The sequence below is a fragment of the Herpailurus yagouaroundi genome, unplaced genomic scaffold (assembly GCF_014898765.1).
Source record: "Herpailurus yagouaroundi ecotype Mexico unplaced genomic scaffold, PumYag 220, whole genome shotgun sequence".
Taxonomy (NCBI): Eukaryota; Metazoa; Chordata; class Mammalia; order Carnivora; family Felidae; genus Herpailurus; species Herpailurus yagouaroundi.
Window position 1 is genome coordinate 7276634 of NW_024412451.1, and position 16091 is coordinate 7292724.

General features: G+C 45.1%; 1 protein-coding gene across 7 annotated transcripts in view; it reads left to right on the forward strand.

The window, feature by feature from the left end:
- Positions 1-9475, forward strand: part of LOC121018927 (zinc finger protein 432-like) — a 56056-nt gene extending 46581 nt beyond the window's left edge. For 4 of the 7 annotated variants that reach the window (XM_040457980.1, XM_040457978.1, XM_040457979.1 and 1 more), the window contains exons 2-5: positions 115-322; positions 2242-2368; positions 2867-2959; positions 6659-9475. In XM_040457980.1, the coding sequence (XP_040313914.1) occupies positions 308-322; positions 2242-2368; positions 2867-2959; positions 6659-8619 (2196 nt within the window). In that variant the 5' untranslated portion in view covers positions 115-307 and the 3' untranslated portion in view covers positions 8620-9475. The remainder of the gene's footprint in view (positions 1-114; positions 323-2241; positions 2369-2866; positions 2960-6658) is intronic. The other 3 variants (XM_040457983.1, XM_040457984.1, XM_040457982.1) reach the window with 1 other exon arrangement.
- The last annotated feature ends 6616 nt before the right edge of the window (positions 9476-16091 follow it).

The window sequence follows — 16091 nt, forward strand, 5'->3', positions numbered from 1 at the left end:
TCTCTTTTCAAAAAGACAGATCTTTGGGGGCCTTGGTTTAAGGTGAATGCATAGCGACAGTGACAATATTTGGGCCTAAAGAGATTGTGCCGCTCAGAGTAATTTGCTTTTCAGCCTGTAGGTGCTGGCTCCCCAAGGACAAGAGGAATCCAGGGAAAAAGGAGAAGATTCCAAGACTTAGGCATCAGCATTTCTGGGGAAACCTTTGACTGGAGACTGAGATTTTTGAACAGAAATTTAGAGCTGATCCAGAAGAGCTAAAGACAGAGCATCCCGGTTAGCAGCCATTTCCCAAAATCAGAAGAAGATGATCCAGGCCCAGGTGACTTTTGGTTTCTTTTATTCTTTCCTCCCCCTCCCCCAATGGATTTGTAGAGGCCTGTAGAAAAAAAAAAAATCAGTGCAATTAAACAAAAAAGTTTGAATTGAGAATAGCAGGATCTGGAGAAATCTGGGCCAAGTAGGATCAGGAACATATTTTTCATAGGATTCATACTTTGTGGCTCTTGTTGGAATATATGTGATTGTGCAAGACCCTGTAGGTCACGATACCTGTCAATGTTGCACATATCTCTGACAACCATCATAAGAGAATCTTGGTAAGTTACATGGTAGGCATTAGTTACTGTGATCTGTTTCTACTGCCAACACTTCTGATACCAAACATGTGAATTTTTTCATACCAACGACCAGTTCCTCAACTCTCTAGACACCACTGTGTACAATTTGATTCAATCTTGACACTAACTACCTGGAGTTACTATCGTACTCCACAAGTTTATAGGGCTCGGTCTCATAAGACTGACCTCATTACAGATGCCAAGCATTAGGTGCCCAGGGTACCCATACTTCTGACTTGGCTACAAATGGGCAGTTCCCACAATCCCTTCCTTGGGTTCGAGAATTCACTCCAGTGGCTCACGTAACTCAGGAAGACACTTTACTTCACATTTACCAGTTTATTATAAAGGCTACAAGATGGGAACAACCAAATGGAAGAGAAGTATAGGGCAAGGTATGGGAGAAGGGGTGAGGACCTTCCATGCCATCTCCAAGCAAGCCACCCTCCCAGCACCTTGATGTGTTAACCAACATGGAAGCACCCCAGCCCTGTAGTTTAGTGTTTTTTATGGAAGTTATTATGTAGAGGCGATTGATGAAATCACTGGCCATTTAGTGATTATCTCAATCTCCAGTTCCTCTCCCCTCCCTACCCTGGGGTAGGGCTGATACTTCCAGCCCTCTAATCAATAGCTTGGTTCTCATAGCAACCAGCCACATCCTTAGGGTATCTAGGGGCCCACCAGAGTTACCTCGTTAATATAAATTCGGGTATGGTTGAAAGGGGCTTGTTACAAATAACACAAGGTGCCCCTCCCACCGCAAGCCCTTCTAAAGGCTTTAGGAGCTTTGTGCTAGGAACTGGAGATGAATACCAAATATATACCTCTTATTATATCACAGTATCACAGGCATCGACTGTGAGGAGAAAACAGACTAGTTCCTTGAGGGAATGTTAATGTTTCATGACACATAGGTTTGAAGTTCACATAGGTCTTTGATCGTTCCTCATAGATCTGTTGTGGTGAGTAAAGGTCTTAACTGCCTTTACTTCTCATAAGTGTAAAAACGTGGTTCCTGCAGCTGTTTATTCATTGTTTCTATTGTAGTGTTAACTCTGCCTAATGATATGCACACATACATATATATTTGCTATGTACATCTGTGTGTCTATAAGTATATTTGTAGTTTTTTTTATAAATTTGCTTGATCATTAATCTCTTTGCTTTATACATGTATTATACGGCTCCTTTATTTTGTTTAGTATATTAACCACTGAAATTAGTATGGGTTTTCTGGTGATTCTAGCATATCTGCAGTCTTCATCACTGATTTTGGTATTGGTTCAGATGCTCGTGGTGAACTTAGTGTGTGTTATTCATCTACGTAGTTCTGTATTGGCAAATAGATGCTCACATTTATACAGATGTTCTTACACCAGCAAAAGGATTTAATGGTACATGTTACAGAAACTTTCTCTGATTTTCAACTTTGTTTGATGAAAAGAAGACTACACAGTAACATAATATTTTACAAGATTTCTTATTCTATCACCATGTATTAAAGAACAAAAACCACCAATTTCCTTTATGGAGAAATGAACAGAATAGTTTCCCTTATCCATTTTTTACGTATCACTGAAAGAATATCATTTTATTAAATGTAACTGTGTTATAACAGGAATCCCTGACATTTGAGGATGTGGCCGTGGGCTTCTCCCGGGAGGAGTGGCGGCTCCTGGCCCCCGCCCAGAAGGACCTGTACCGGGACGTGATGCTGGAGAACTACGGGAACTTGGTGTCCGTGGGTGAGGACGACTCCTCTGTGTCTCTCACAGGGTGCTGTGCCAGTGGTTTTTTTCTTTCTCAGCTACTTAACTCTTTAGTACTCTGACATGATAGATTCTCGCCTCCTTTTCTTGTCTCAGACAAGAGGATATAATGTCCCCTCTCTTGAGAGAAAAGCCTTGATGTTTACAGATGTGAAACATTGTTTATTCCCTAAAATGTAACATTAGGCCCTCCTGATATACCCCAGGCCACGGAGTCGTCGTCGTCTTCTTTTTTTTTTTTTTTTAAGGTTATTTATTTATTTTGAGAGAGAGAGAAAGTGTGAGTCAGGGAGGGGCAGAGAGAAGGGAGAGAGAGAGAGTCCCAAGCAGGCTCCGCACTGCCGGCGCAGAGCCCAACATGGAGCTTGACCCCGCGAACCACGAGATCGTGACCCGAGCCACAGTCGGACGCTGAACCAACTGAGCCACCCCGGTGCCCCAACCACTGAGTCCTCTATCATTTCTCACGAACAGGGTATCTCACCAGCAAACCAGACGCACTCTCCAAGTTGGAAGGAGGAGAACTTTGGACCACAGAAGATGAGATCGACAGTCGAATCTGCCCAGGTGAGTGGGAAGTTGGCAGGGTGGGGGGTGGCTGCAGAAGCAGTACCCTGGTCAGACAGAGAAGGCGTCACAGCTGTGACAGCCCCTCCCCACATCTGTTTTCCCCGATGGGAACTCTTCTTCTTTGTTGAAATTTCGAGGAAAATGTATCCCTTTTTTTCTTTTGAGATCTGATCCCTGTTCCCTGTTTGCTTTATATACTTCTTGTTTTTGTTTGTTTTGCATAGTCACCTTCTTCCTGGGACTTTCTAACCTTCATCCACTGTGACAGTGTCTCTCCTGCTGTGAAATTCCACTTTCCAGGCCTTTCTGGAAAAAAACAACTTTGACTTCCCCACTTTTTTCTCGCTCCTATGCCTGCTTACCAGGAAATAATGATTTCCTTCCATAACTTCTGACTGTACCTTTGACACTTGGTCTCCATGGTAACCTGGCTTTTGCTGTGCATTTGTGTCGTTCTTTGCCCCCACCCCCACCCCGGGAACCCCTGAAGTTCTCCATACTTTTGTTCTCGTTTTCTTCTCAGTCCTCCTCACTCTTAAGTTTCCTCCATTCCCGGGAGTCAACCTCCTTCTCTTTTCTTAAGATGTCAATTGACTTCTCTCTCAATATTGTCTAATGCATGCTTTCATCCTATATGTTTTACCCTTCTTCAGGGCAGCCAGCCGTAACTTCCCATTCTGTGTGTGAGCACAGGAATCCTCTTCTCTTCATCCTTTTTTTAATTTATTTATTTATTTATTTATTTTATTTATTTATTTTTTTAATTTATTTATGGGACAGACAGAGACAGAGCATGAACGGGGGAGGGGCAGAGAGAGAGGGAGACACAGAATCGGAAACAGGCTCCAGGCTCCGAGCCATCAGCCCAGAGCCCGACGCGGGGCTCGAACTCCCGGACCGCGAGATCGTGACCTGGCTGAAGTCGGACGCTCAACCGACTGCGCCACCCAGGCGCCCTCTTCATCCTTTTTTTTAAATGCAGGTTCTTGAGGTGCCCGGGTGGCTCAGTCGGTTGAGCATCCAACTCTTGGTTTCGGCTCAGGTCACGATCTCACGGCTTCGTGGGCTCAAACCCACAGAGCATCGGGTTCTGTGCTAGCAGCACGGAGCCTGCTTGGGATTCTCTGTCTCCCTCTGTCTCTGCCTCTCCCTTGCTTGTGCTGTCTCTGTCTTTCTCAAAATAAAAGAAATAAACTTAAAAAAAAATAAAATTTAGGTTCTCTTTGAGTTCAACACAACTACACATTTTAAATTGTCCCCATCCTGGCATTACCTTGAATGTTCTCTGCTTGCTGAGCTCTCAAAGATTATTTAATTAACAAGAAAATATCTTTTTTAACATGCCACATGATTGCCAGCCCAAACTGGGTCATAAGTTATGTCTGCTTCCAATGATTTCCTTCATGGTTTTGTTAATTCAGATTTTCCTTTAATTATTAGATGTTATCACTGCATTTATTTTCCTAAAGCTTTTGTTTTCACATGATTTTTTAAAAATTCTTATTATTTATTTTTGAGAGAGAGAGAGAGACAGAGCACGAGCAGGGGAGGGTTAGAGAGAAAGATGCAGAATCCGAAGCAGGCTCCAGGCTCTGAAGCACTCCCTGACATTATTATTGTTGTTGTTGTTGTTGTTGTTGTTGTTGTTGTTGTTGTTAATATTGTAATTCAGTCACACCCTGATACTGGATGTCCCCATGTATTATTACTTTTCAATTTGTAAAGTGATGGCAAAATGGGGCACCTGGGTGGTTCTGTAGATTGAGCGTCCAACTTCGGCTCAGGTCATGATCTCACAGTTCGTGAATTGGAGCCCCACGTCGGGCTCTGTGCTGACAGTTCGGAGCCTGGAGCCTGCTTCGGATTCTGTGCCTCCCTCTCTCTCTGCCCCTCCGCCACTCACTGTCTCTGTCTCTCTGTCTCTCTGTCTCTCTCTCAAAAATGAATAAATGTTAAAATAAATAAATAAATATAAAAAATAAATTTAAAGTGATAGCAAATGGAATTTCTACTAATTTTTCAAGAACTTGAGTCTGATTTTTTTTTTTAATTCAAGTATAATTAACATACAGTGTTATATTAGTTTCAGGTGTACAATTCAACAATCTAGGGGTGCCTGTGTGGCTCACTCGGTTAAGCATCCAGCTCTTGATCTTGGCTCAGGTCATGATCTCACGGTTCATGAGTTTGAGCCCTCCAGTAACACAAAGCCTCCTTGGGATTCTGTCTCTCCCTCTCTCTATCCCTTCCCTGCTCTCATGTGCTCATCTCTCTCTCAAAATAAATCAACTTTTAAACAAATCTCACATTTTAAGATGTGATTTCACATTTTAAGATCACATCTTCACATTTAGCATGCATGTTTCACAATGCATGCTAGATTTTCCCCTCATTCTGGACTTCAGTAATATTCCTTATTTTAGTGAGAGACATTTTGTCCAGCAGGCCAAGCCACACAATTCCTGAAGTGATCCTTGAGTCCTCGCTTTCATTAACCTCTTCCCACTTCTCCCATTGAGCCCATCAGTGAACCTTATCTTTTCTTTAAATATATCTTGATTTCCTCTACCTCTCACTTCTCCACTGCTTCTTTAACTGTGTTTCACAAACTGCAATTGCCTTCTTTAATCCTTTGCTTCAGTTGTCTATACCTAGAATAAAATCAGGATGTTTTACAGATTTAACTCAATTCTGATACTATCTACCTGGAAAGAATGTCAGATCCTATAAGCTGAAGGTTCAGTCTCACAAGTCTGTCCCTACTTCAGATGTCAGTTGCAAGTCCAGATTGTTACCTATGCTTCTGTCCATCTGGCTATAAATTGTAGATTCCCATGCCCCCCTCTTTGGGTTCAATTAATTTGCTAGAGTAGCTCACAGAACTCCGAGAAACACTTGTGTTTGCCAGCTTAATAAAGGATTTATAAAGGATACAGATGAACAGCCAGATGAAGAGGTACATAGGGCAAAGTATGAAGGATTTCTGAATGCAGGAGCTTCTGTCTCCATGGAACTGGGGTGCACCACCCTCCTGGCACACGGATGTGTTTACCAACCCAGAAGCTGATCAGATCTTATTTAAGAGTTTCTATAGAGCTTTTAAAAAAAAAAAAAAAATGTTTATTTATTTTGAAAGAAAAAGAATGAGCAGGGGAGGGGGAGAGAGAAAGAGAGAATCCCAAGCAGGCTCCGTGCTGTCAGCACAGAGCCTGACATGGGGCTCAGTATCACAAACCGTGAGATCATGATTTGAGCCAAAGTCGAGTCAAGAGCTTAACTGACTGAGCCACCCAGGTGCCCCGAGAGTTTCTGTACAGCTGTAATCTCTAGTTCCTCCTGCCTTTCCCTTTCTTGGTGGGTGGGGCTGAAAGTTCCAACCTTATAATCGCTTGGTCTTTCTGGGTACCAGCCCCATTTCGTGGTTGTGTAGGAACCCTATGCTAAATCGCCTCATTAGCATAAACTCAGTTGTGATTGAAAGGGCTGGTTATGAATAACAAAAGAAACTCCCGTTAGGACATTTAGAAGCTCTGTACCAAGAACTGTGGATAGAGACCAAATGTATTTCTTATTATACCACCTGTAGGATTGTCACTTAAAATAACTACTTCACATGAAGGCCTTTTTAAAACAGTTTTATTCCAAACTAAGATTATGAGAGATGACAGAGTGATTCATTGTTCTCTTCTCTCCTAGAAATCAGGAAAGTTGATGATCCCCTGCAGTGTCAGTTACAAAATCGAAGCATTCAGAAGAGTGTGGAACAATGCTGTGAACATAATACATTTGCAAGCATTTTTAACCAGAGTGAAAGTGATTTTCTGTTGAAACAAAATTATGATATGTTTGATTTACATGAAAAATCTTTAAAATCAAATTCAAGTTTGGAAAGCCAGAGTATAAGCTGTAATTTGGAGAACTCTGCTGAGTTTCATGAAAATGGGAAATCCCTTCTTTATGGTAACCACGAACAATTTTATAGTGTAAATAAATTTCCTGTAGGTGTAAAACCCATTAATAATGATTCCCAGGTCATGAAACAACAGAGAACTCAAAATACGCAGAAAGCCCATGTATGCAGTGAATGTGGGAAAGCCTTTGTCAAGGTGTCTCAGCTCACTGATCATCAGAGAGTTCATACTAGAGAGAAACCTCATGGATGCGGTATGTGTAGGAAAGCATTCTCCAGAAAATCCAGGCTAATTGAACATCAGAGAATTCATACAGGACTGAAACATTATGAATGCACTGAATGTGACAAAACATTTCCTAAGAAATCACAATTCAACATACACCAGAAAACTCATATGGGACAGAAGCCTTATACATGTAATGAATGCGGGAAGGCGTTCATCAAGAAATGTCGGCTCGTTTATCATCAGCGAACTCATACAGGAGAGAAGCCCCATGAATGCAGTCTATGTGAGAAAGCCTTCTCTACAAAGTTTAGTCTCACTACGCATCAGAAAACTCATACAGGAGAGAAACCATATATATGCAATGAATGTGGAAAAGGCTTCATTGAGAAGAGGCGTCTTGTTGCACATCATCGAACTCATACTGGCGAGAAACCTTTTATATGCGATGAATGTGGGAAAGGTTTCACCCTGAAGAACAGTCTTCTCACACATCAGCAAACTCATACAGAAGAGAAATTGTATACATGCAGTGAATGTGGAAAAGGCTTTTCAATGAAGCAGTGTCTCATCGTACATCAGCGAACTCATACAGGAGAGAAACCCTACACATGCAGTGAGTGTGGAAAAGGCTTCACCTTGAAGAGTCCGCTCATCAGACATCAGCGAACTCATACAGGAGAGAAACCCTATGTGTGTAGTGTATGCGGAAAAGGCTTCACCATGAAGAGCGATCTCATTGTACATCAGCGAACTCATACTGCAGAGAAACCATATATATGCAGTGATTGCGGGAAAGGCTTCACCGTGAAGAGCCGCTTGATTGTACACCAGCGAACTCATACGGGAGAGAAACCCTACATATGCAGTGAATGTGGGAAAGGCTTTCCAGCAAAGATACGGCTGGTCGGACATCAACGAACTCACACGGGAGAGAAGCCCTATATATGCAGTGAATGTGGAAAAGGCTTCACAGAGAAGAGTCATCTCAATGTGCACAGGCGCACTCATACAGGAGAGAAACCCTATATATGCAATGAGTGTGGCAAAGGCTTAACTGGGAAAAGCATGCTCGCTGCACATTTGCGAACTCATACCGGGGAAAAACCGTATATATGCAGTGAGTGTGGAAAGGGCTTCACCATGAAGAGTACTCTAGGTATACATCAGCAGACTCATACCGGAGAGAAGCCATACAAATGCAACGAATGTGATAAAGCCTTCCGGAAGAAGACCTGCCTCGTACAACATCAGAGATTTCACACGGGAAAAACCTCCTTTGCCTGTACCGAATGTGGAAAATTTTCTTTGCGCAAAAATGATCTCATTACCCATCAGAGAATTCACACAGGAGAGAAACCATATGAATGCAGGGAATGTGGGAAAGCCTTCACGACCAAGTCAGGGCTCAATGTTCATCAAAGAAAACATACCGGAGAGAGGCCCTATGGATGCAGTGATTGTGGGAAAACTTTTGCCCACTTGTCAATCCTTGTTAAACACAAGAGAATTCACAGATAGTCACTTTGGGAAAACCTGTTGCCAGTTGTAGGCCCTCAAGGTAATATTTTGCAATGAAGAATGAATGCAAAGAATGGTATTATCTTTAGTGATCAGTTGTGTCACATTTTACGTTGACAAAAAATTTACAAAACTGCTCACGCAGCCAGCCTTGATGAAAATATCTTAGGACAGTACACATCTAAAAAGTGTTGACTGAGATAGATTCTATGAATGTGACAGACTAGGAAAGCCTTCGGTGGGAAGAAGACCTATCACGTGATCATCACAGATCATGAACGACTAGGAAAGCCTTTGCCCAGAAGTTAAGGCCTCAATAGATGTTAATTCACACTAGAGAAGTACTTTCCTATGGTAGTAAATAGAGTCCGGTCTTGAAGTAACGTATTTGCCAGGAAATCCACGCAGAAATAACTTAGGAACACGTTCAATGTGGTGGACTTTAGCAAAATACCGGACAACTTAAGGAAAGAGGCCTTGGGGAAATGATGAAGGAGAGTTCTGTCCCACGTCTAAACATAACAGATAATACACCTCTCAGACATTGAGAACAGGATACCTTCAGCCATGTATCTGACTGCCTTGTCGTTGATGTTATCAATTTTAAATCGTGGCACTTACTCTTATCATGTATTAAATTTTAATATGTACAATGCAGGAGTGTTCTATGAGCGTTCTCTGCCTGTTTCATTATATAACTAACCCTTGAACTTCTTTGTTCCAAGTTTGTTATTACCAAGTACTTGAAGTACTTCAGAGTGAAACGATATATTCATATGTGTAACTCAGTATATTTGGATGTGTTTAACCAAGTTTATAAGCAGCATCAAGCGGTTTATAAAATTAATGTAAATGCGACGTTTATATACCTTCTAATTTTGTTTAAGTTTATTTCTTTTGAGATAGAGACCGAGATGGGAGAGGGCAGAGAGAGAGGGAAGAGAGAGGGAGAATCCCCAGCAGGCTCTGTACCATCAGTGCAGCGCCCAGTGCGGGGTTTGAGCTCACGAGCCGTGAGGTCACGACCGTCGGATGCTTAACCGACTGAGCTACCTCGGCGTCGCATGTGAGTTTTAATTTTGAAGTAAGTTTAGAGTCACAAAAACGAGTATTTCTGAGATTTCCTAAATGCCCTTCAGCCAGCTGTTTCCAGAGGTAGAACCTTACATAACCGTAGTCCGATATCAAGTAGAGGAAAGTGAAATTATTATACCACTTTCAACCACAGGATTTACTTGGATCTCACCAGTTTTCACATGCACTCATTTTCGGTCTTCATATATAGTTTTAAGAAACGTTATCACATATGTAGGTTTCTGTAACCAACACCACAGTAAAAATTCAGAGTGTGTTGTCGACACAAACTCCCCATGCCACCCCTTCATAGTGACACTTTTCCCTGACCCTAAACCCTGGCCTCAGAGATTCTATAAATTTGTCATTTACAGAACATTAATTAGAAAAGTAGGGGCGCCTGGGTGGCGCAGTCGGTTAAGCGTCCGACTTCGGCCAGGTCGCGATCTCGCGGTCCGGGAGTTCGAGCCCCGCGTCGGGCTCTGGGCTGATGGCTCGGAGCCTGGAGCCTGTTTCGGATTCTGTGCCTCCCTCTCTCTCTGCCCCTCCCCCATTCATGCTCTGTCTCTCTCTGTCCCAAAAATAAATAAAAAACGTTGAAAAAAAATTAAAAAAAAACAAACAGAAAAGTAGAGTCATTTAGCACTTAATTTTTGAAGTTGGCTATTTGACCTTATGAGATAATAGGAAATATATAGGTCTCTGCCCCTTGTGGCCAGCTGCCCCCGGTTGCCGGCACACGCTCCTGAAACCCTTGTAAATTCCTAAGTGATAAGTGCGTTAGGAGCAATTTTTATTCTAATGAGGTGACTCTGGGTGGGCTCCTGTAAGGCTTCTGGATGAGGACCAAGCCATAATTAAAAAGTTTGCAACATTCTGCCCAACACCCATCCTCCAGGGAGGGGAGAGGGAAATTGAGTCAATAATTGGTCAGTCCTGAAGAAGCCTCCATAAAATCCCCAAGGATGGGTGAGCTTCCAGGGAGGCGAACACAGCCAGGTTGGGGGAGGGCAACATAACACAACTCCACCAGGACAGAAGCTTGTGCTTGGGACCCTTCCAGGTCTCATTCCACGTGTCTCTTCATCTGGCCGTTCACCTATATGCTTTAACCTAGCTTTTAATTGGTGTCCGTGTTTCTCTGAGTTCTGTGAGCTGCTCTAGCAAATCAATGGAACTGGAGGAAGGAGTTGTGGGGAACTCCCACTCGTAAGCAAGTCCGAAGTTGCAGGTAACCTGGGGACCTACTACTGGTCCCTGGGGTATGAAATGAGGAGGGGGGTTCATTCGTGGGGCCGAGCCCTTCACCTGTGGGACCTGACACTCCAGGTAGCTCGTGTCGGGATGGAGTTACACTGCATGGCCCAGCTGGTGTCCTGGAGAATTGCAGGGGTGTGCGGAAATCCCCACACGCGTTTGGGGACCGGAAGTGTCCCAAGGGTCGCGTGGCAGCCAGTGTGAGTAAAGGCGAAGCACGGGAGGAGGCCGAAACTGTAGGTTTGTCCAATACAGACCTCAGGAAAAGTCAACCCAAGATCCAGCCAGAAGCTCTGTGGGGTCTTCTCTGCACTTGGACGCCGGACTTCACGCAAACTGGCTGCACCCCAGGTGCTCCTGCCCTAGTGCTCAGCTTGCCCTTTTCCCCAAACTGATGATCAGAATGCGCCCCCACGTCACATGGGCTTCGGGTAGGTTCCCGCCTCCGAAGAGGCCTGTGACCGTCTCTTTCGAGGAGGGGAAGGCCCCGGGTGCCCCCATGACGGTTCCGATTCTTCCCGCCGGACAGAGGGCCGGCAGCAAAACGACTGCTCGGGTCAGAAGCGCTAGGAGCTCTCAGTGAGGAAACGAGGTCACCTCCCACCCGAGTGCCCTCAGGCCGGGAGCGAGCGAGCCGAGACGCACTTCCGGAAGCCCCGAGCCCGCCGCACACGCCCCTCGCCGCCCAGACCCCGGTGTGGGTCCCGAGCGAGGGGCCAGGCCCGGGAGGCGGGAATGCGCCTGGGGACGTCCTCAGTCCCCGAGGAAGGCGGGCGCGCGCTCAGGCGAAGTCTTTGGGGCCCGAAGGCCGAGGGCGGCCGGTCGGGACCGGGGGCTTGTGTGTTAACTTCGCGGGGCGAGCTGCGGACCCACGAACACCGCGCCTCAGCGACCTCAGCGATTTCACCTGGGGCTCCGAAGGGGCAGGTGCGTCCACGCGCGAGGAGAGCTCCTGCGGTAACCTTGACATCGAATCTGAGGTCAATGTTGTTTTGGGGAGTGCTGGATTTGAGAGCCTAGGAGTCTAGAAGTTTTGAGACTCCTAACCCCAGGCGTGTGTGTGTGTGTGTGTGTGTGTGTGTGTGTGTGTGTGTGTGTGTGTGTCTTAATGTTCATTTTTTTTTTTTTAATTTTTTTTTCAACGTTTATTTATTTTTGGGACAGGGAGAGACAGAGCATGAACGGGGGAGGGGCAGAGAGAGAGGGAGACACAGAATCGGAAACAGGCTCCAGGCTCCGAGCCATCAGCCCAGAGCCTGACGCGGGGCTGGAACTCACGGACCGCAAGATCGTGACCTGGCTGAAGTCGGACGCTTAACCGACTGCGCCACCCAGGCGCCCCTTAATGTTCATTTTTGAGAGACAGAGAGAGAGAGTGCAAGTGGGAGAGAGGCAGAGAAAGGGGGAGACAGGGGATCCCAAGCGGGCTCTGTGCTGATAGCTGCGAGCTGATGCTAGGCTCGAACACAGGAACCATGAGGTCATGACCTGAGCGATGCTCAGCGGACTGAGCCACCCAGGTGCCCCATGAGGCTCAACCTTCTGGATGGGGGAAGTATTTCCTTTCAGTCTGTTGAGTCCCTTCTCAAGATTCCAAACAAAAATTCGAGTCAAAATTTGTCTCCTGCATCCCCTCTCCTCACTGTCCCTGCAAAAATCAGAGTAGTTCGCCATGATCAAGTGCTGTGTCCCTGAATAAAGATAGTATTTTTATCTTTTTTTTCTCTTTAAGTAGACTTCACGCTTAAAAGCAGACTTGAACTCATGACCCTGAGATCAAGACCTGACCTGAGATGCTTAACCCACTGAGCTACCCAGGTGCCCCAGGATTTTTATTTTATGGCGAAAGTCTCCTCAGGTATTTCCTTCCAGGTTTGACACAAGCAACCATTTTCGTAAATTCTCCTTCTCCATGAGAGCTATTTCATTAAATTAAAAAAAAATTTTTTTTAATGTTTATTTTTGACACAGAGACAGAGACAGAGCATGAGTGGGGGATGGGCAGAGAGCGAGGGAGACACAGAATTTGAAGCAGGCTCCAGGCTCTTATGTCACTATCACCACTATCCAATTTTTTTGAATTTTCATGACCCCCAAAAGTAACTGGATGGTTGTTTTGGTATTGTTGAGTTTTGGCAATTCTTAATATATTCTGAATATAAGTCCTTTATCAGATGTACAATGTGGAGATATTTTCTCCCAATTCCTGGCTCCACTCTTCTTAAATGTTGTGCTTAGAAAGTGCAAATGTTTAAAAGAAAAAAAAAAGTACAAATGTTTTTAATTTTAACCAAGTCCAATTTATCACCTTTTATGGCTCATCCATTACTGTCTTGTCTCACGAACTCTCTGGCTAACTTATTTGGTTTATGAACATTACCTCCCATTTGCCTCTCTCCCTTATATTTAGGTCTGGGATCTATCTTGAGTGAATTTTTGTATATGTTTAGAGTTAAAGGTCTTGATTTATTTTTCTGGAAATAGAAATACAATTATCCCAGCATCCTTTGTTGAAAAGACCAATCCCATTCAGTCATCTTGGTACCGTGGGAAAAAAGCTATTGACCTTAATATTTTTGGACTCTCAATTCTGGTTGTAACTTTCTCATTGACTCCAGACCCTTGTTGGCCTCACTTTAGTGGCAATAAGGATTAAATATGTACTGGTTGCTACCTTCTTCTTTTTTATTTTATTTTTTTAAAATCTTTATTTATTTTTGAGAGAGAGACAGAGTGTGAGCAGGGGAGGAGCAGAGAGAGAGGGAGACACAGAAGCCGAAGCAGGCTCCAGGCCCTGAGCTGTCAGCATAGAGCCTGACGCAGGGCCCGAACTCACAAGCCGTGAGATCATGACTGAGCCACTCAGGCGCCCCTACTTCTTCTTTTTTAAAGTTTATTTATCTTGGGGCGCCTGGGTGGCGCAGTCGGTTGGGCGTCCGACTTCAGCCAGGTCACGATCTCACGGTCCGTGAGTTCGAGCCCCGCGTCGGGCTCTGGGCTGATGGCTCAGAGCCTGGAGCCTGTTTCCAATTCTGTGTCTCCCTCTCTCTCTGCCCCTCGCCCGTTCATGCTCTGTCTCTCTCTGTCCCCAAAATAAATAAACGTTGAAAAAAAAAATTAAAGTTTATTTATCTTGCGAGAGACAGAAACAGTGCCAGTAGGAGAGGGGCAGAGAGAGAGAATCCCAAGCAGGTTCCTCATTGTCAGCACAGAGCCTGACACCGGGCTCGATCTCTTGAAACCTTGAGATCATGACCTGAGCTGAAACCAGGAGTCTGACACTTACCCAAACTGAGCCACCCAGGCACCCCTAGGTTGCTACATTCTTAAAGGGCCTCATGACTGCCTGTAAATCTCACGGATAGTTACTATCAAACTGAATGATAAGCACCAGAGATATCTTGGGTAAGATATCTACTATACTAGTAAGATATCTACTTATAACTACTATAAGTAGTTTCATGAGTCGAAATTCTAAGAGAACATGTATGATCCAATACTCCCTGCGTGTCCCCTTGCCGTTGAGCAGTAAGCATATAACCACCAGATTCATACAGCAAAAGTGCAGCTTTTTCTGCCCACGGGTCCTGTCCGGGTGCTGCTTAAATTAACTTAGTAAGTTGCACCACAAAAGTCTCAAGAATTCTTTCTTCACCATTTAGCTCAACAATCTCACAATATTGTACCAGTTGCTCAAAATCTTTTTCTGTTCTTTTTAAATTTTTTTTTTCAACGTTTATTTATTTTTGGGACAGAGAGAGACAGAGCATGAACGGGCGAGGGGCAGAGAGAGAGGGAGACACAGAAATGGAAACAGGCTCCAGGCTCTGAGCCATCAGCCCAGAGCCCGACGCGGGGCTCGAACTCACGGACCGCGAGATCGTGACCCGGCTGAAGTCGGACGCTCAACCGACTGCGCCACCCAGGCGCCCCTCTTTTTCTGTTCTTAAAAACCTCCTCCTGCAAGCAATTTTTCACCAGAAGCTTTCCGTGGGTGCCTGTTACCAGATGTATTTTCCTCTTTCCAGAAGTTTGTTCTCTGCTGCACCATCCACACTTGAACTTTTACTGTTTGGAAACTTTTTTTTTTTTTTTCTTCCAGAGAGAGAATCCCGGAGGCACAGAGACAGGGAGAGAGAAAGTGAGAGAGAAGCGGGGCTCCAGCTCATCTAATGGGGGCTGGAGCAAACGAACGGTGAGATCATGACCTGAGCCCAAGTCCGATGCTGAAGGACTGAGCCACCCCGGTACCCGGAAACCTTTTTTAAAAAATAAGGCGTGGAGGGGCGCCTGGTTGGCTCAGTCAGTTAAGCATTGGACTTTGGCTCAGGTCATGATGTATCCTTCCTGAGTTCCAGCTCCAGGTCAGGCTCTGCACTGACAGCTCAGAGTCTGGAGCCTGCTACGGATTCTGTGTCTCCCTCTCTCTCTGCCCCTCCCTCGCTTGTGCTCTGTATTTCAAAAATAAATAAAATAAAATACAGAATGTATACTATACACTCGGGCCTTGTCACTTCCTGCATAGCTCGAGAATGCAATTTAACTCACACCAAGTTTGCCTCCAAGAAATTGAGTCTGAAAATCTACCCGTCTCCCGCAAGACCCGACTGTAAGTAAATGAGATAATTTCGGCGGCTTCTGACTTCCGGGCTATCACCGGCTCGCAGCCGCAAACCGGCCGCCTTGCCTTGTGTACGTCACTTGTCCCACACTCGTTCCAGCATGGCCGCCCCCAAAGCCACAGCCAGCGGGCGCGGACATACTGCTCCCGGAAATACCGGCCAACTGTTCGCCTTTCTTCGAAGTCTTAGGGTCCTCCTCGGCCGCCATAGGCTGTCGAAAACTTGGAGCGACGGTTCCAGGAATAGCAGCAGTTCGCGGAAGTGTTACCCTTAGGTCTCCTTGTTTCCTGGAGAAAACCAGGTCGGTGTGTGCTTTTGTCCCTTGAAGGTTTTCGGTTTGTCCCATAGGAGGTTTGTTTCTCATGGGATGACGTGGTGTCCACATCGTGGAAGTGGAGTAGGGTGGACCTGTGGAATTACTGGCTCAAAAGTGGAGGTATTTGAGGGGAACCACGTGGGAGTCTGTGACGCCTGTGTCTGTGGTTGGGGTACTTTTGGGGCCATGAAGACCGTTAAGGG